Source organism: Phoenix dactylifera, chromosome 7 (assembly GCF_051530095.1).
Source record: "Phoenix dactylifera cultivar Ajwa chromosome 7, Ajwa_hap1_PhDact_Kaust_v1.1, whole genome shotgun sequence".
Classification (NCBI taxonomy): domain Eukaryota; kingdom Viridiplantae; phylum Streptophyta; class Magnoliopsida; order Arecales; family Arecaceae; genus Phoenix; species Phoenix dactylifera.
In genome coordinates, this window is record NC_143196.1 from 32,515,177 (window position 1) to 32,533,824 (window position 18,648).

An 18,648-nucleotide genomic window follows, 5' to 3' on the forward strand; every position below is an offset into this window, starting at 1 on the left:
AAACTAATGAACAGGGTTACAGCTTTACGGTTACAGGGGACTGAGGTCTGAGGGAGTGAGGGGAGGAGGTCGGGACTCGGCCCACTCGGGTCTCGGGAGGTGGCCCGGTGGGAGTGGGACCGTGGGAGGCTGGGAGCCTGGGCCCTGGCCGGCTGGCCCCTGGGAGTCTGGGACTTGGGAGGAGCCGAGGAGGTCGGGCTCGGGTCCGTCGGGACTCGGGAACCGGGAAGTGGTCCAAGTGGAACCCCGAGGCCCGAGGAGGCCGTCGGCCGGAGCGGCGGAGGAGCTGAGGAGAGGGCCTGGGTCACCGCCGGCGCCGGTCACAGCCTCACGGGAGGCCGAGGACGGCGAGTCAGCGACGTCGGCGAGAAGAGGATGGGAGGCCTCACCGCCTCGGCCCTCGGTCGCCGCGGAGTCGGATGTCGGACAGTCGGAGGAGCCGAGGACGGCGACTCGGAGTCTCGGAGTCGGCGAGGACGCTGGACGCCGAGGAGAGGACGGGAGTCACGGCCTCACGGGACTCTGCACGGACGCACAGTGGACCGGAGAGGGTTTTGCCGAGTGCCGAGTGCCGAGAACCGGAGAAGGTTCCGGCATTAAAAAGGCAGAGAAGGGGCCCAAGGGGGGAGAGTCGGACTGTCGGAGAGAAGGGAGGAGTCGGGGAGGAAAAAGCCGTTGCGTTGCCACTTGCCCGTTGCTTGTCGCCCGTCGTCCGTCGCCCGTCGCCCGTCGCCTGTCGCGTCGCCGCCGCCCAAACCCGCTGCCCACTCCCTCCATTACTCCATAGCCCATAGCCCCATAGCTAAGCGCCTAAGCCAGATAGCCCTGGCCCCTGAGCCCCTGCTGCCCTTGCCGGCTTGCTCCTGGTCCCTGGAATAAATAATAATAATAATAATAAAAAAAAACTGGGTGGGGGCCTTCCCTGGGCCGGGGGCCTTAGGCGACCGCCTCGGTCGCCTAAGGCTCGAGCCGGCACTGTTTGTATGTCGGAGAGGCGGTCGCCTAAGGCTCGAGCCGGCACTGTTTGTATGTCGGATTCGGTCGCCTAAGGCTCGAGCCGGCACTGTTTGTATGTCGGAGAGGCGGTCGCCTAAGGCTCGAGCCGGCACTGTTTGTATGTCGGATTCGTTTTAGTTGATGATGATACCCAGTGCGCCCGGGTAGGGCACAGAGAATCATTCTGGTAGTTGTTGCAGTATTTGGTTATATCTGTAAGAATCTGATCCCTCGGTCAGGCGGCCTGCGATTCATCCGAGCCAATATCACACCAATATGTGAGGCTTCTTGCCCTTTTCTCATTTGTTTAAATTATAAAGCTGTACGAGAGATGATGAAAAAGTCTTGCGAGTTCATTATCTACAGGGGGTTGGAGATGGAAAAGATAAAAAAAATCAGTCTATGATTGAGGTTTGTTTATGCGAAGGCCAGTTTTCTTGGGACAGATGAACAGGGTCGCCACGGCTCATGGAGGCTCCACGATCGAGAGTACGAGAAATGGGATACAGCCATTATGACGGGGTGAGAACTTACGTCAGCATCAAGAGATGAACAGAAGCATAAGATAGCTGGGAAACTGCGGGGAAACATGAGAAACCATGGGTAGACCATGGACAAAAGAACATAAGAAACGCTTTCCCATCGACAGGCACAAAGTTGCATGGGATGCCCATCCTTAAGCTTATACGATGCGATAACATCAAAGGAATAATATATCAATATGATGATGGACAGACAGCAACTCTGCAGCGCTTTCCCTGAAATAAGAATTAAGGTCAAAAACAGTATGCAAACATCATGTTAACAACTTCGATGAAAACTAGAGACTTACAGCTCCACTAATTGTCATCAATCAAGGCATAATCAAGAAAAGGAGTTCTTCTAAGATTTGACCATCAAATGGTTGTTGATCTCCTTGAATCAAAATAAACTCAGTGGCAAGCTGCTCATATTGGCGGCTAGGAAGGTGCATTTGAGCTTTATAATTACCAGAAGGCTTTAAATGTTGCTTATTCCTGTCAATTTGTGATTCATCCATCATTAGTTCAGATGTCTGAACAATTACGAACTCCCAGACAAATCTACATATTCTGCTAAAGCCCCGCAAACAAAAGGCCATTAAACCGACAGGTCAATCATATCTGACACACACTCCAAAGCCGTTCCTATGCTCCAAAACAGATGTATGCAGTATATATTATGACATGTTAGCCATACATATACAGTTGTTTTGCAGAATCTGCTTCCTGCTTTTGAGTGGTCCCAGAGCTAGAATGAGAGGAGCCATTCATGGAACTTGCTTTCCTCTTCAGACGCCTTTGTCTGTATCTCCACACTACTTGAATGTGGGTTGCAGCCTTATTCCTCCAGTAGGGTGATTCATATCTGTAACCAAAAGGGAAAAATACATCAGCCTCAAGATATCAAAGAACTACAATCATCGTTAGCACTGGTTACGGTATTCCGATGACAACCTACAGGACATCTTACCTAACAAAGAAAAGGACATGAAGAAAATAAATGAAAACAGTTCTATGATAATGGCATTACACAAAAAGCCCATTAATAACGTTTCACCAAAGTTCAATGCGAAAAAGAATCCCCTGGTAGACTCACGCAAGTCTCCTATTGAGTAGAAACCAATGTATGGAATATGGCGCAACGTAAAAAATACGAGCAACAATCCTCTCCCTCTCTCACTCTCAAAAAAAAAAAAAGAAACAAAAAGAGAAAAGAAAAAGAAATCAGGCTGCAAGATGAAAATCTTGGAAGTTTGATTCAATAGTCTGTAGGAAGACAATACTAAACCAATTATGCGAGAACAGAACTTGAAACATGCTCCACCTGCAAGTCCATCCTGAGCTGCAATATGGGCATAGACTTGGCAGTGTAAGGTATGAAGTCACTGGAACAAGCTTGGCCGCAAGAAGCTACTGTGCATAAGCTGTGGAAACAAGCTTAAGTAGGCCATGATGGAAATTAAAGTCTATTCATTGTGGTATAAGGTTAGCATGAGTACAATAATAAATTTGTGAAGGCCAACAAGAACCTAGATAATGACTTGAAACTGAGACAATGCTTCCATGTAGTGAAAAAAGCATGAGTAAAATAAATTTGCAAAGACAAATTGAAAACTTGAACATGACCCAAAATGTTTGATCTTCTCATGCAAACTCTTTCCACATTACCGTGATGCAACCATACGTCAGAGTTAGATCAACATAAGGCAAGAATTGCATTGTCTCAAGGACAATGCTGATGAAATCTGTTGTCTTTTTTCTGAAAACAACTTGATCAAAAGATGAGACATTAAGGATGGATGGTAACATACATCTTTTATCTCAGACTATGAATAGATATCTCATTAGCTACTTTCCTCCTAAATGAAGATGATGATCAAAAGAAATGAATGATATTACTGTTCTTAAAAATGAATATGAAATAGGAAATGAAATCTATTGAATATCCTCCAAAAGCAATTTGATCGAAACATAGAACTATAGGGATAGATGGTAATAGACATCTTTAATGTTGAACAATGGAGAAGATGTATAAATAGAGGTTTCAGTAAAAACTTCTTTTTTTTACAGAAAGAAGATGATGATGATTTAGCAATGCTTTTGTTAACAGTGGATGTATCTTTTTCTGAAAAACAATGAAATAGTGATTCTGTTAATGCATGTATTTCTATTGTATTGAAAAAGTATCTCATAAGTTGATTGTTAAAGACAATTTTGAAGTACATTTGCATCTTTGCAAAGGATATGAAGGCCCATCAAGAAAAATATCATCAAGGAAAAAAAAACTTTATCAACACAAGATGAGGACGATTCTCACAACAAATGAAATAGATACAAATGTGACGAAGGATACTAATATACTCTGTCAAGTAGAGGGCAATAGATTCAAAAGAGATGGTTATTACTATATTATTACTGAAAGACAAATGGCACAAGGATTGCTCATGGTGTTCAGCCATTCTTTGGATCACAACTAAAAGAAAAGTTTCTTTAGACCTTTAAAGGACCTGTCGACTTAAGATCATGTTTTCTTTAGCTTTGGCAGATTGATTAGTCAATATCATCCAAATATGTCCATAAATCGACAAGATGTGCAGGCCAAAAAAAATTATCTAGAATAGGATATCTGAGAATTGGTTAGGGACAACACTATCTTCCAGAACAATGTGAGCATGCATGTGAAATCCACCGATCCACTTCTTCCCATGTGAAGCAAGCTGTTTACTCATTCATGAGCAGCTGGCAAATATGACAGGGAAAACAATCAGGTGGATCACACCTGCTGCTTGTCCCATCCATAAAACAGGATTCCCACAGTTTGGGGGATCACGTCATTAGCTTTTGACTGCAACTAGTTCAACGGAGTCCTTCAGAAGAGGCACGTCAAATCAAGAAAACTTTTAAGTTATTTCAATTCAAACACTGAATTTGAACTGAAATGAGTGTCATAACCATAATAACAACAATTGACTCCTAACTATCTGGTGTCTTCTTTATGAATTCCTAGTTGCAAATCATTCACAATGAGGGCTATATTTATTGTTATTGGAAGTTTCTCTAAATCATTTTTCACAACTTCCATCCATATGGATGAGAATCTTCCCCACCACTTTCACCCTTTGACAAAGATCCAAGAACCTCATCTTGCCAGACCTTCCTTCCACATGCAACGTCTCAGTCAATTCTCCATCACTTCGTCATCTAATCAATATAACCCCTATGACTCTAATATACTCATTCCTTGCACTCTTGTTACCAAATTTTCCACACATCCATGTCAACTTTTCCATATTTCATGATCTTATTGTCATTTAAACAAATTCTACCCCTTCATTTTCCATTCAACATCACAAAATATGTTGGTCATATGACATACTAAGTAACAACACCTCTCAGCTTCATCTCCTCACTCGAATATGTTAGATATGTCTTCGCATATCTCTCTATTCCTTTATTAAAGAGTCAATATAACGAAACTACTCACACTAAGAAAATTATAAATGAAGATAAAGAAACTAGTCACATGAAGAAAGTTATGTCATTTTCTTAGAAACAAGTAAGAAGTGTTCTATAGGAGAATCAAGCATGGTAGATTATTTGAAGGCATCTTTTTTGGGGACAAGCTGATTTAAAGAGACAGCTTTATGACTAGAGGTTGACCAAATGTTGTGCCAAAATTTATGCATGATTGCATAAGTATTACATAAATTAGGGTTCTGATCATACATCTTTTTTTAAAAAAAACATAGGCTTTTCAGATGCAAAAAACATTTTCATCAATTTAAAAATACAAAGAAATATTAATAGTGTGGGAATGTTTGATTTTTGCATTTTCACATGACTATATGTTCTGATAACTGGTTAGCAACATATACAAGAACAACATAAAGCAAACTATCAAAATCCCCTAGGTTCCTTCCTACATTAGCAGTATACGTATATCACCAATTCTCATGCATGCATAATCCATGACATAAAACAAGATGAAGCATATCATCATGGATAGTAACTGCTGTTATAGTGCTCATGGTAGCAGGCAACATCAAGACCATCATGGGTAGGGGTTGTAGCTATGGTCTTCGCCACAATCTGTTTAACTGCAATGTCAAAAATCAATAGACCATATGGTAACTATGTTTTGGATCCCAACCATTTAGTATGTTATAAAGCAGCAATATTGCACTGTTCCATTTTTCTATTCATTCTTGTCATTATTATAATTTCACAAATCACACCGCTATTTGCTTTTCCAGATTTTCAGCATACTAGACATGCACACATACACACACATGCACACACACAAAGAGAGAGGTAGATAGTTAGAAAGAGAGAGAGAGAATACATAATCAAAAATTGGGCAAAAAAGAAAGGGTTATGACTGCCAACATTCACACATAAGTTGTGCTGTTAAGAATTAAAGATGATATTAGAACAGGCTATGTCTACCTAATTGCTCGTTGAATGCGAGGATTCCGCAGGAGTCGTGGAAACATGGTAGTGACTTCTTCAAGATCAGCAGTACGGAGTGCAAAGGTTTCAACATTTGTCAAACATTTAACTGTCCTGGTAGAAAATAAATGCAGTCCAGGGAACCTAATTTTTCCCCCATCTGCAAAATAAAACAATTGCAAACAGATTTATGATGAAGTATCTTATTTTATGGCTACTTTGATAACCAAAAAGCGGTCTCAGAAGTCAAGAACCTAATTATCTTTACAAACCGGCAAAACACTTACTTGCAACCACATTATGCAACCACATTTTCCTAAGATGGAGAACAATATACAAATTAAGATCATCGCTAGGTTTATTAAAATCGTTACATCATTTCATCAACGCAACTGGGAAACAAATTCTCTAAATAACTAACAGTTCAAGATACAAATAGTGATAATTTGAAAAGCAAGGAATATCATTTTTTTAATCTTTCTGTAGAAATTCAGCTATCAATCACTAACATAACGTTCATCATCTATCCTTGTCCCAACTGTTTAGGAACTGTTTTAGAATCCTCATCATGCAATTAATCACTATAATTATCAAATTTAAAATAACAACAGTAATCAGAGGCACAAATATAAGAGAATATCAAGTTTAGAATATTTGAATTCAAAGTTTATTATAAGAAATTTCCAGATATATTTTAGCAAAAGAAGAAGATGCTGTGTGGAATGAAATGTGTAATGCTGTTTAAATCAATGGAGTCCACAATTCTAAGTTACCTTTATATACCGAAGAGTGTTCAAGATACCATGTGAGGAGCTCCTCACCACAAACATCTCCTTCTGACAAGGGAGCTATATTTCCATCTACTCCAATGCTCTCTACTTTGCCCCGCACTATGAAAACCATTTTTTCAACAGGACCTCCTTGATATAGAATATCGCTTCCTTGTATGCAAAACTTTTGCCTTAATCTTTTACATATAGCATCTAAGATTGGTTCATCCATTAGGGTGAAAATCTGCACCTGCCAATCATTAGCTTTTAGATTACTAATAGACAGACTGAGTGATATTACAATGGCATGCACTGCTTCTCATAACTTGCTTGCTGGCTTTCACAGTATTGCACATTGTCTAAATCTTTGCTCCAAAATCCAAATTGTGCTATATCCATTTACACCTAATATTAGTTTTTCCTGGCAATCCCACAAGCCTTGCATGCATGTCAGAGATTGGAAGAGGGAATAAAGATCATAGACCCGTAATTGAAAATACAAAATACAACCCATGTGTTCTGTATTCAACATGAAATCGACATTTGAAGTTGGACTGACAGCCGGCAAAAAGTCCTTTACATTTTTTAATTACTTTGCCTACTATATATTATAATGAAGTCGCCTTGGTCGTGGCTCGAGATTTGTACGAGGCCATGAGGTTAGCATGAGTGCCATTTATTTACACATAATATATAATGCAGCCCTCCAAAAGTACACACCCCTTTTCAGTAAAAGTGCCCTTGATTCTCTCTCTGAGAACATTCCTGGAAAAATCGAACTAATTGAGTGCCATAAGGCATTTAATTTAGATATTCTACTAAGGAAAATTTCTATTAGAAAGATAATTTGTATTGGTGCAACTAGAGATTAAAATAAATCCAACTTTAACTGACATGATTCAGCATAGATATCACATATTTCTATCATGCTATAAAATTAAACAAAATAAAAGAATCTTTAACAATAAGTCATCTGTGACCAACAGAAATATTCACTATCATTAACTTTTCCATTTGTAACTTGAAAAATACTAGATATTATTCAAAAATGAAAAACAATATGGTAAAGTTTGACAAAATCGTAATGGATATGCTAGAACTTAAACCAGTCTACCTGACCCTATTTTCGTCTCAAAGGTTAAAGAGAATGGATTAGTGACTGTATGAAATAACATACAATCTACAACATGATTCTGCTAGTGCACATGATCAAATTGGCCTTAAAATTCAAATTGCTCTTCTTTTTTCTAACAATTGATTGAGTATTTATGATCTCTTGGTAATTAAATTTGGCCTGAACCGTTAAGGAATCATGAATAAGTGAAAAATAAGTATTTCAACCCATAGTACTTTCATTATGTAAAAACATAGATGATGTTTCTATGGTCTGTTAAAAGGACAAATTGGACTAAAAAATTAAAAGGAAAAATAATTTGTCAACATTATGTTTCTGCTTCAACTACTATAGCAGGCATGTGACCTCATGTTTAAAAACTCACCTTTTTGAGAAATTTAAAGAAATGGCGGCGTATGTCTCTCTGTATGTTCTCTGGTAGATTCTCGAGTAGTTCTTCTTCATTTACGCCTCGTGTGGCAGCCCAACTAAATCTCTCTGCTTGTCTCACTTGCCTAATATTTCAAAATTCAAAAGGTATTGATGCGAAAACTAGCAATACGATTTGTACAATATATGGAGGAAAAAAAAACTAGCATGATGGATAACTTGGGTTTAAACCACAATATAGGTGACAATGGGCTCTATGTCAACCATATACGTATGATCATAAAATAGAAAAGAAAATCCATAACATTTACAATATAAAAAATAAAATATGAAACTGAAAGTAAAGTGTGAAACTGCAAACACAGACTCATTGTTTTGAATATTTTGTCCTTTTCATATACATATAAGAATTTAAAGTGATTATGACAGAGACCCAATAGCTTGACATGTTTATAATTTTCAAAATCTAGAAGACTAGGATTTGTTTGAGGGATGGTGATATGGCGGCTTGGTATTACTGGAACCCTAGGAGCTTAAGCACAAGATGAAGAAAATATTAGGATAGAGTAGAAGAACGTAGGGAAGGTAGATATAAAATGGAATCTACCACTAAAATCAACTATACATAAATATACCAAGTCTTCGTTCACTGCTTTCTCTTGCCAAAAGAACGCTTAGACATTGTTTGCTTCACATCCCTTGAAGTAAAATAAAGAAAACTTTTTAAAAGAATAACTACTTCTTTAAACCTGAAGAGATATATGAATGAAGCACAGTTAACAAAGCCTTGAACTCCAAAAGTCAAATTCCATGTCCACGAACGCATATTTGAAGCTTAACCACTAGCTATTAACTATCTAATATATAGTTTAACTTAAAATAGGAATATGGTTCCTCCAAAATGGGCTGAGGCAAAATGGTTGGTTGATTGCTCCTTTTGTCACTTAGGAGAATTAGCTGTTCTTTATAGTCTGGATGCAACTAAGGACAGCATTTTTTTTTTTTTTGAGATTCCTTTGGAAAGACAAATTCCCCTAAAACATGAAGTTGACAGACAATGGAAAAATATTAGGATTAAATTATATATAATTTCCTATGCTTGCATTTGTAAAGAGTATAGTTAACATACTAAATTACCATTAATCAACTAAAAATAGAATACTGAGAGCAGAATAAGCAAATTGAAATTATCTATATTTTTTTTAGTCATACAATGTCATCCTCTAAAAAATAACCAAACCTAAGCCATACTGATGCAGGTTGGAAAACCCTTATCTTTTGGCTACATAATCCAAGTCCCTCATATGTCAAATTAGGTGACCAAAGGCTTCCAAGGACCAAAATAATGGGGAAAAAACAACCAAGGCTCAAGAAGATGTCAAGGATGCACTGGAAAATGTGCTAGAATAAAATCAAAGATCGCTTCCTCAAGATTTGTGGAAGGGCAAGAAAGTAGCTAAAGCACCACCCTTAGGGAGCCTCGGTTGATGCCCAAGCACAACCACGTAGCATGACTCGACTCTAGGTGCTTAAAGAGCCAAAAATTTTGCAATATTAGGATAGATGTACGTACCGGCAAATTCAAAGATTCACCAAAAACAACACAAGTAAAATTTGAGAATGAAACCGCTCCCATCCTGTCGATCTATTATCAAATAAGCTTTCTACAGCTTGAACCACAACAATCAACAGTCAAATAAGGAAGTTATGGCTAATTGAGTGGATTTTTTTTTGTTGAGAAATAAGGAGGGAAATGCATGAATTTAATTGCTCAAGACATACCCGCAAGTGCACCATTTGGGACTCGAACCTGGAACCTTTGCCTTAAAGCTAGGGTTGATACCACCGAGCCACTAATTGAGGGGATGATGAAGCATAAAAAGTTTAACTATTGGGAGTGGGAACCAATGGTCACACAACTTTAACATCCAACATTTATTTCCTAGCACTAAACTTGCTTTATTACCTAGCATCACATTAGCATTAACCATTTCAAGGACCTCAAACAATCACTAGCCAAAACCAACCATTATTCGGATTTGGAAAAGTTGTGGGATTTCTTGCAATGGGGTCAACACATATTTGGTGCCATTAAGAATGAGAGAAAGGAAAAGGAAGTAGGTGCTCAGGCAGAGAGGGGCATCCAGGGAAAGAGAAAGAAGGCAGCTGCTCAGGCCAGCAAGAAAAAAAGCAAAGGCAACTGCAGATCAGTTAGAGTCGAGGAGGAATTTTTTCATTTATATTCGAAGATCGGTGAGCTCTTGGATGACCGGTTGCTCAAATCATCCCACGATACCAGAAATGTTGGCAGTTCGAGCGATGTTGCATCTAGTAGCCAGAGAGGTAGTGGTGGATATGGCATGACAGTTTATGGCCAATATTCCCAAGGTGGTCTTCCATACACCAGTTAGTTTTCGGTATATTTATGCCACACAAGATAGGGGCATAATGCACGACCTGATAGAGCCCATGGAGTAGGACCGCTGGATGTATTTAGATTCGAGTCATATGTTAGATCCTATTCCACACAACGAAGCTACAACCTTCACGCATATCCTTCCTTTGAGGTGTCGTATTCAAGTAGCTACCATCCTCCGTAGCCTCAGGGTAGCTTAAGGGATGGCTTTTGCTACAATAATCTTCAGATAACCAGTCCAGTATCAGATGGAGGATCAGTATCACGATGGCTATCCAGTGGACGAGTATTATAAGGAGGGTGGCGGAGGGTCGGCGGAGGCCGGCAACCCAAGCAGGAGGCAGAGGAAGGCTCCATGTTTGAAAAACAAGCCGGGTCTCCGATTTCGTTCGAAACAAGAGGTCTAGCTTTTTTTTTTTCTTTATTTCAAGATTTTTAAGTGAAGTTGGCAAATCGCTTGCCGACTTCACTTAAAAATCGCTAAATTAAAAAGGAGTTCGGGCCTCTATTTCAAACGAAACAAGGGACACGGCCTATTTTTCGGTTGTGGAGCCCGGAGGAGCGTCTTCCATGCGGCTCGCCGGCCTCCGTCGGCCGGCCTCCACCTCCCTCTCTCTTTCTTCCTCTCCCTCTCCCTTCCTTCCCTGCTCGCTCTTTCTTTTCCTCTCTTTCCATCTCCTTCTCTCCCTCTAGCAACGAGTTTTGTTTTCGTTGCCGGAATTGTCCCGGTCTGCCGCTAGGATGGCTCGGTACGACCAAAACCGTCTGGTTCGGAACGGTTCCGCCGACCTTGCTATAAAATATTTAAGTTAATCTTAATCAACAAGCATCACACCATTATTAAGAAAATTATAGTGACTAATTCTAATAAATTTACATTGAAGGTCAAAGTGTCGTTCACCCTCTATAAGATGGTGAACCAAAAATTCCCATCTAATTGTCATTAAAGTGTAGAGAATAAATAATCAAAGAGCTATTAAACAATAAAAATACATTGTAATGCACAATGGAGCAAGGTCAAGAGCCAAAACATGATTATGGCCCTAGAAAAATATTATTTAAACTTAGAAAAACATTCATAAACTATTTAGCTCAAAATCAAACATGTGTTTTAAGTGGTTTTATCCTTGTGAGCTTATGAATGTACCGAGCATGAACCTTAATGTAAAACATCATGAATGAATTTTGTCAATGAAGATTTGTCAAAACCACTTTCCAACATGATTGGCACTAAAGTTCATTTTCCAAATAAATCATTACCATGTTTAATATTCCTTTAAGATGAGTACAATGTGGGCATTAGCTCGGGCTAAAGACTAACCTCCAAGACCAAAAAAATTTTCACTACAAAGGAGTTACTTCTAAACCACTCAATCTATCTATATTTAGATAAAAATTTGAAAACATAAATTATATTCCTAGATTATGCAAACAAATGTATGTATTTGAATATATGGAGATACAAGAAAAAATTTTGAACCATCTGCAGCAGCAGAACTAAGACCTAGCTCTCCTCAAACCTAGCAAGGGTTAACATCTACATGCTTAGATAATCCTAGGCTCTAACTCTAAAGAGACTAAAACTTCTATGCCATGATTGACAAAGACTAGCCGTTGATGCTGACATGCACATTCTGCTATACAGTTTGTTCCCACATCTTTTTACTTTTCTTTACATAACTATATGCTTCTTCATATTCATCTCCATAGATTGATGTACATGTAGGTGCCACATTTTGGAGGCTTGCAGGCTAACACCATCAGGCTAAGAAGAGTTTGAATGATGAATTATAAAGTGAGTTGGGCAATGCACTTGAACAGAATGGAGTTCATAAAAGCAACCATGTCATCAAGGACTTGGCCTAGATTCTTGTATTGTTATAGCCAAGCATTTCTAATAAAAGCTATTTTTTGATGTTGTAAATAATGGGATAGAAATTCTTGAAACAGAAAAGACAATGACAGAGATCTTATAAGAAACTATTTTTGTTCCAAAATATAAATAGCTCAGGAAAGTTGAATTTAATTGGTAAAAATCAAGAAATATTAACCAAAAGTGCTTGATAAAAATGCACTAAAGAGCATAACTTCCAAATTTCAAGATGCATTCGAGTTTCTTCCAACCAATAGGCAGATGAGGGGATCAGGTGTACTTCATGCTTCTAGGAGCTGCATTAAGCAATCTCATTTGTATCCCTCTATTCCCCTACAAGTTAAAGGATGAGGTTAAAATTTATCAGGTACTTATGTATTCCACAAGAATTCTTGTTTTTCTTACCATATAATTAGTGCAAGGTTATTAATAACATGAGTTTCTGTGTTTTCTTTACTATTAATTATGTAAAGTTTTGCAACCACTTATTTTTACTTCCATGAATCTGTGAATAAATTAAATCTTAGTGCTTATTTTATTAGATGAATTTTACTACAACCGATCAAGCTGCTAGAATTAGTAATATAATTTTTAAGAAAGAGTCAACAACACAGCAACCATCAGAGAGAAGGAAGAATTGCATAGAGAAATACAGAAAAAGAAGAAAAAAAAAAGTATTTAGAAACTGGCTACTACTGTAAAATAGATCATAATGCACCGCATCATCAATCTTGATATACATAAAAGTAAAACCAAGCCAAAAGAAAATTACATAATATAGAAGGTAATAAATTAAAAAGAAAAATAAGACTGAAAAAGGATACATTAAGAATATGAAATAGATAATTAAGACTCAAATCAAACATTCAAAGGTCTATTAGTCCGTCAAACCTCTGCAGATCTTCTGGCAAGCGTCGATGGCTCATCCATTGTTCGAAATCACGTTGTCTTATTTGCATTTCAAATCTCCTAATAAAGTGAGATACATAAATATCATTAGATGGGAGGCTCAAGGTATAATAAATATAGGTATATGGAATAGCATACAACTATTTCCTACTAATAAATAAGAAAATACAACTGGACTTGTCAGTATTACCTGCATAAAGAATCAATTCATGGGACTTTTCAAGAATATCAGTGGATTAGCTACTGTCATATTAATTCCATGAAAAAATGGAAGTATTTGGAAAACATAGATACCCTTAATATTTACAATATACATTGAGAAAAAACTTTGTCTTCAGTGGATCATGCACCCTGACTTGGTCATCCAACTTCATACCATTGGATCACCTAGCTAACAGGATTTATCCATGTACTTGGATCAGAATTCATGTCATTGTCTTGATAACAAAAATATAGCTCTATATAAATATATATATATATGCATAAAGAATTCAATGATGTGATTATGTTATGGATTTTGGCAATGCCCATATTGAGGCACTTCTTGAGAGCAAAACAGTACAGTATATATATATGGATGTATGTTTTTTTTTTTTTTTTTGCTTAAGAGGATGTATGTTTTCTGTGACTGTGATTCCATACACATATATACATCATTGATCATATTAAGGAATTGATGTTACAAATTAATAAATTCACAGCAACTATTAACCCAAATATGGTTTTTACAGTGTTGTGTAACAGCCATATGGAAAGAAGAACTTGTGCATATTCTGGACTCAAGGGCACATGTGATTATGTTATGGATTTTGGCAATGCCCATATTGAGGCACTTCTTGAGAGCAAAACAGTACAGTTCAGAATTCATATTCAAATATGGAGATAACCAAGCAGTTTAATCAAAATATGACCTATTTATGATTCGGTAAGACAAACATCATATTATATAAAAATCACAACAGAATTTGTTTAACTATAGAAATGATCGGTAGCAGCAACTAGATTATTTTAGAGTGCAACATTAGATCTGGTCCCAATCTGTCTCTGTACTTATCAACAACATGGGATAGCAATATGCCAGCAAATTAATTTCTTGATCAAGAACATTTCCTCAAAGCAATCCTATAGACATTGATTATCTTCATATATTTGGAATCCTTGTTTTATTAGCATGTTTGTATGCATAAAGATATCATAAGCACAGAACTACCCAGTACCAACGCAGATGTGATGGGAAATTGCAAATGTTGCCGCCTATATTCTCATGGTATTGAATTCCATCCAATTAGCGAATCAGAGAAAAGAAAAGAGAAGAGGAAAGAAAGAACAAAGAATACAGTAAAGAGGACAGTGTGTCCCCAAAAAAGATAGAATTTAGACAATTTATATAAATAGTCTAAATCTTCATTGGTCCAATACATTGCTGTGCTTCGAGGCCTCAAAACTGTAATGTGATCCTCAATGGTGGTTCAGTGGCTAAAAAATAGAGGAATGGTGGCAAAAAGGAAAGAAGTTAGAAAAGGAGCAGAATGTGGAGAGGAGGTGTGGGGCATAGCTCTTATGATAATTAAGGCATCAGAACTGAGAGGACTAGCGTACCCCTATCTGGAAGATGGCCACTTATGGCATTGTTGATCATTATACAAATTTAAGCAAGAAAACAGGCATCTGAGGCATGCAACCAAGGCCTGACAAATGACAGACAAGCCAATAGCTCTTTTACACCTGAAGTATATAGATTTCTGAGCATGCAATAATATTTTCTTGAACCATAAAAGAGCATAAGCAGCAACCAAAGGTCAATAATGGAAAAATATTTAACGTTTTAAACGTCCACCCAGACAAAAGCATGTGTTTGACCAAAGCTATGATTTCTTACACATCAAAGGTAGTCAACAATTTTTTATGTCAAGAACTGATATGAAAAAGAATCTGGCATAATGTGTGAGTAGTTTGTAATTTGCATACCTCCTACCAAGAGCCGATAGAAAGTTCTGAATATTTCCAAGTAGCCAAGCAAAAAGCAACAGTCCCAATCCAATGAGAAAAGTAGTGAACAGAATCTCCCCCACTTTATAAGATGGAATTTGGTTCCCAACTAGTGTAGCCATTTGCTAAGACAGAAAAACAAATTAACTTTTAAAACATCAAAATACAGTTCACGTTATGTTAGCATACAACGTTACAACTAACATATTTTCATTTTAAAAACTTCAACACACTTTGTATAGGATGATTAGGGTGCTTAAATTGACATTTCTTCCATATCTTTTAGGAAAACATAATATTAAGAAATAAAAAGCAAGAAAAATATGGAAATGCATATGGAGGCGCAAACAGGCTGGGCATACCAAACATGTCAAAGTGTATGGTTGATATCCTTTATCAATAGGAGGGCGATATGGTGGATACCATACCATACCTTGGTTTATATAGATTTGATAGTTGATATTTTAAACCTTTATACAAAGGCAACAAAATCATTTCCATATCTTTCAAACTTGAATATCTCAACATAATATAAAATAATTCATAAAAGTTTTACATTACATATAACAGTAACTACTTAGGGTCAAAATCGTGCATAACATACATTGCAGTATGAAATAACACATTACATCAAAATTTATTTTGTGTTCCAAATCTCATGCAAAACAAAATGATATCAGTTTTAGGACCAAAAGCAAAAACATTTAAAGGGAAGTTGAAAGGATAACATACCAGGAAACCCCAACACAATGCATAAATAAGTCGTGTGATGATACTAGGTTGCATAGTTAAGAGAACAGCTTGATTAAAAATTCCATATGTGTAACTACCATCTGTAGTAAAGCAATCACTAGAGTTTGAATCCTTTAACCATTCTTGCCAAGCTGATATTGGATTTTTATTCCCATGTCCACATTCAATGAATGATTCACAATGCAAGATATGAGAATCAGAGCAGGCGCCCCGTAGACATTCATTAACCCTCTGAAACAGAAAAATGTAAAGTTAAAAATATGCAGAGTCATGAACAGGTTAATGTTGCATTATACTTTTCCTATAAGGATTGGGATCAGGATCAAAATATATGCATGGATGCAGGTTAGACCTGCAGCAAAGAGAAAATAAGGCTTCTAATTCAGGGATGAGACATAGGTAACTTTGAAACTAGTGATCAAAGAATCATGTCCGTAGAGTGGTTGACAGGGATATTTGAATCTGATCCTCCTCCAAAGTCCAAACACAGTATAGAAGTCCCTTGTGCATAGCAGAAAGCATGAAGCAGACATAAAGATTCTACTTCAGCTAAACTTGACCCTATACAATCTCCATTATGGAAGTGGATTATATCAAGCAAGCATGTATGTCAGAAAGGCTTTTACCAACCTGTAGCCCAAAGATGTACCAGATTGCACCCACAACATGTCCAGACAATAAATACATAAGCACGTTCATAACAAAACTTGTCCATGCCGACTCAAATACGAAGCCACCTGTTGACCGACCAGCTAGCAATTGGAAAAATTTAATCATTCTTGGTATATACTGAATTGTAACTGTTAAGCATAAGATATCTCTTGCATAGATTCCTGCTGTTGGTTCCACAGCTTCTGGTATGACGAACAATAGCATAATCTTCATCAGAAACAGAAGAGAAAAGATTCTTGGTAAGTACAAAGGACCAAAAAAGCCACAGCCAGAAAATATGCTTTGGATCCTAATTTTTTATAGCATGAGTATGCTACTGAAAAAGAACTGTATGACCATAAATACTGTTTCTAAGAAATAATGCGGCAGCAGCAGTTTCATGATTTGGAGCAAGAACAACATTAACCAGCTGCATTTCTTAAATACATATCAAGGATTTACAAGCTGACCACAAGCCATTGGAACTATTTGTTTTAGGTTGTATTCTGAGAGACAATATGGTATAAGCAGTTTCTTATATTTCAAGCACAAATAGCATCAACTAGCTCTAATTTTTGAATAAAAATCAGTGATTCAAGTGTTGCAGGCACCGGCACAATATATGCCAGCTAGTAGCTGGCATAGCATGTGCTATGCAGTGGCTCATGACATGCTGGATGTGTCAACCATGGTCCAACCATGATTCATCTGCCACAGGGATGGGGGAAGGGGGCAGTTTAAAGGTAGCAACTTAACATGCAACAAAGGCCTAATATTAATCCTAACTTAAATCAAAAAAAGAAATCTAACTTATTCATATTGCATTTTTCAGAAAAAAGAACATGTGAATTACAATTGGAGGAACAAGTGTTCCTTGTGTTCATGAAAAAGAGGAATTTTGTGACACAAGCTGGGACCAAAGTCAATGACAGCAGTAATATCATGGTAGATAAGGAGTGACAGAGATGAGTGCTGGTTTGCTCATTATGGGCCATTTGCTATGTGAATTTTGGCTGTCAGTCTTGAGACTTCAAGGCTCCTAACAATTGTGACAACTGACAACTATGGAGTCTCAATGTGCAAAGAAGAGGCCTATTTCCCTCCGTCGAAGAAAACCTCCATGTAGCTCCATTCTTGCAGGTCAATATGTGACAGCAGGCTTGATACCTAGTACTGACACAGTGTCGAGTGGCAATGGTAGGCCAGCATAGTACATGCTAACACATGGATTGGCACAGGATGACGCTTATATCCTTGATACAAATGCAAAATATACTATACCAAATTACCAATGCATAGTAATAGCCTGGCACTGTACATGCCAATGCATGGAATGGCAGAGTACAAGGAAAAAAAAGTACATAGCTACTTTACACTCAAAATTATTATGCATAATGGACAAAAGAATGAGTTCATTTACACCAAAACCTTGAGTTTCTCTAGTCATAAAAAAATTTATTATTATTAGGGTAATGGCAGAAACTGCAGTCCGACTTTTGATGACAGTGACCTTATTTCATGTTTTAACACACCTAATTTACTCATTCATGTAATACAAGAGCAATAGGCTTTCACATGTAAGAAAAATAAACAATAAAACTCACTATCAGTTAAGCAGAGTTTATTCTAACTTCACACTAAATGGAAAGACAACATGTAAAATTGATGAAGAAGAGAGAGGAAAGAGACTAAGGGTGGGGTGAAGAAAATACCAGAAGAAAAAAAGTGTGATGGATGGAGCCAATCCTCACATATTCCTTAATCCTCTTTCACCTAATTAAGTGCACTACTGGTGAAATTAAATTAAAGTTTTGCCC

The 18,648-nt window shown here is 37.6% G+C and overlaps 1 protein-coding gene across 8 annotated transcripts in view; it reads right to left on the reverse strand.

Moving 5' to 3' along the window:
* Window positions 1-1,948: 1,948 nt before the first annotated feature.
* Window positions 1,949-18,648, reverse strand: part of LOC103713720 (putative cyclic nucleotide-gated ion channel 20, chloroplastic) — a 30,264-nt gene continuing 13,564 nt past the window's right edge. For 3 of the 8 annotated variants that reach the window (XM_039127114.3, XM_039127116.3, XM_089924493.1), the window contains 8 exons: window positions 16,811-17,059; window positions 16,160-16,411; window positions 15,407-15,552; window positions 13,421-13,498; window positions 8,236-8,365; window positions 6,740-6,986; window positions 5,964-6,126; window positions 1,949-2,382 (listed from right to left, as the gene is read on the reverse strand). In XM_039127114.3, coding sequence (XP_038983042.3) covers window positions 2,205-2,382; window positions 5,964-6,126; window positions 6,740-6,986; window positions 8,236-8,365; window positions 13,421-13,498; window positions 15,407-15,552; window positions 16,160-16,411; window positions 16,811-17,059 — 1,443 coding nt within the window. In that variant the 3' untranslated portion in view covers window positions 1,949-2,204. Of the gene's footprint in view, window positions 2,383-2,402; window positions 2,942-5,963; window positions 6,127-6,739; window positions 6,987-8,235; window positions 8,366-13,420; window positions 13,499-15,406; window positions 15,553-16,159; window positions 16,412-16,810; window positions 17,060-18,648 lie in introns of those variants that run through there. The other 5 variants (XM_088701767.2, XM_039127118.3, XM_088701768.2 and 2 more) reach the window with 4 other exon arrangements.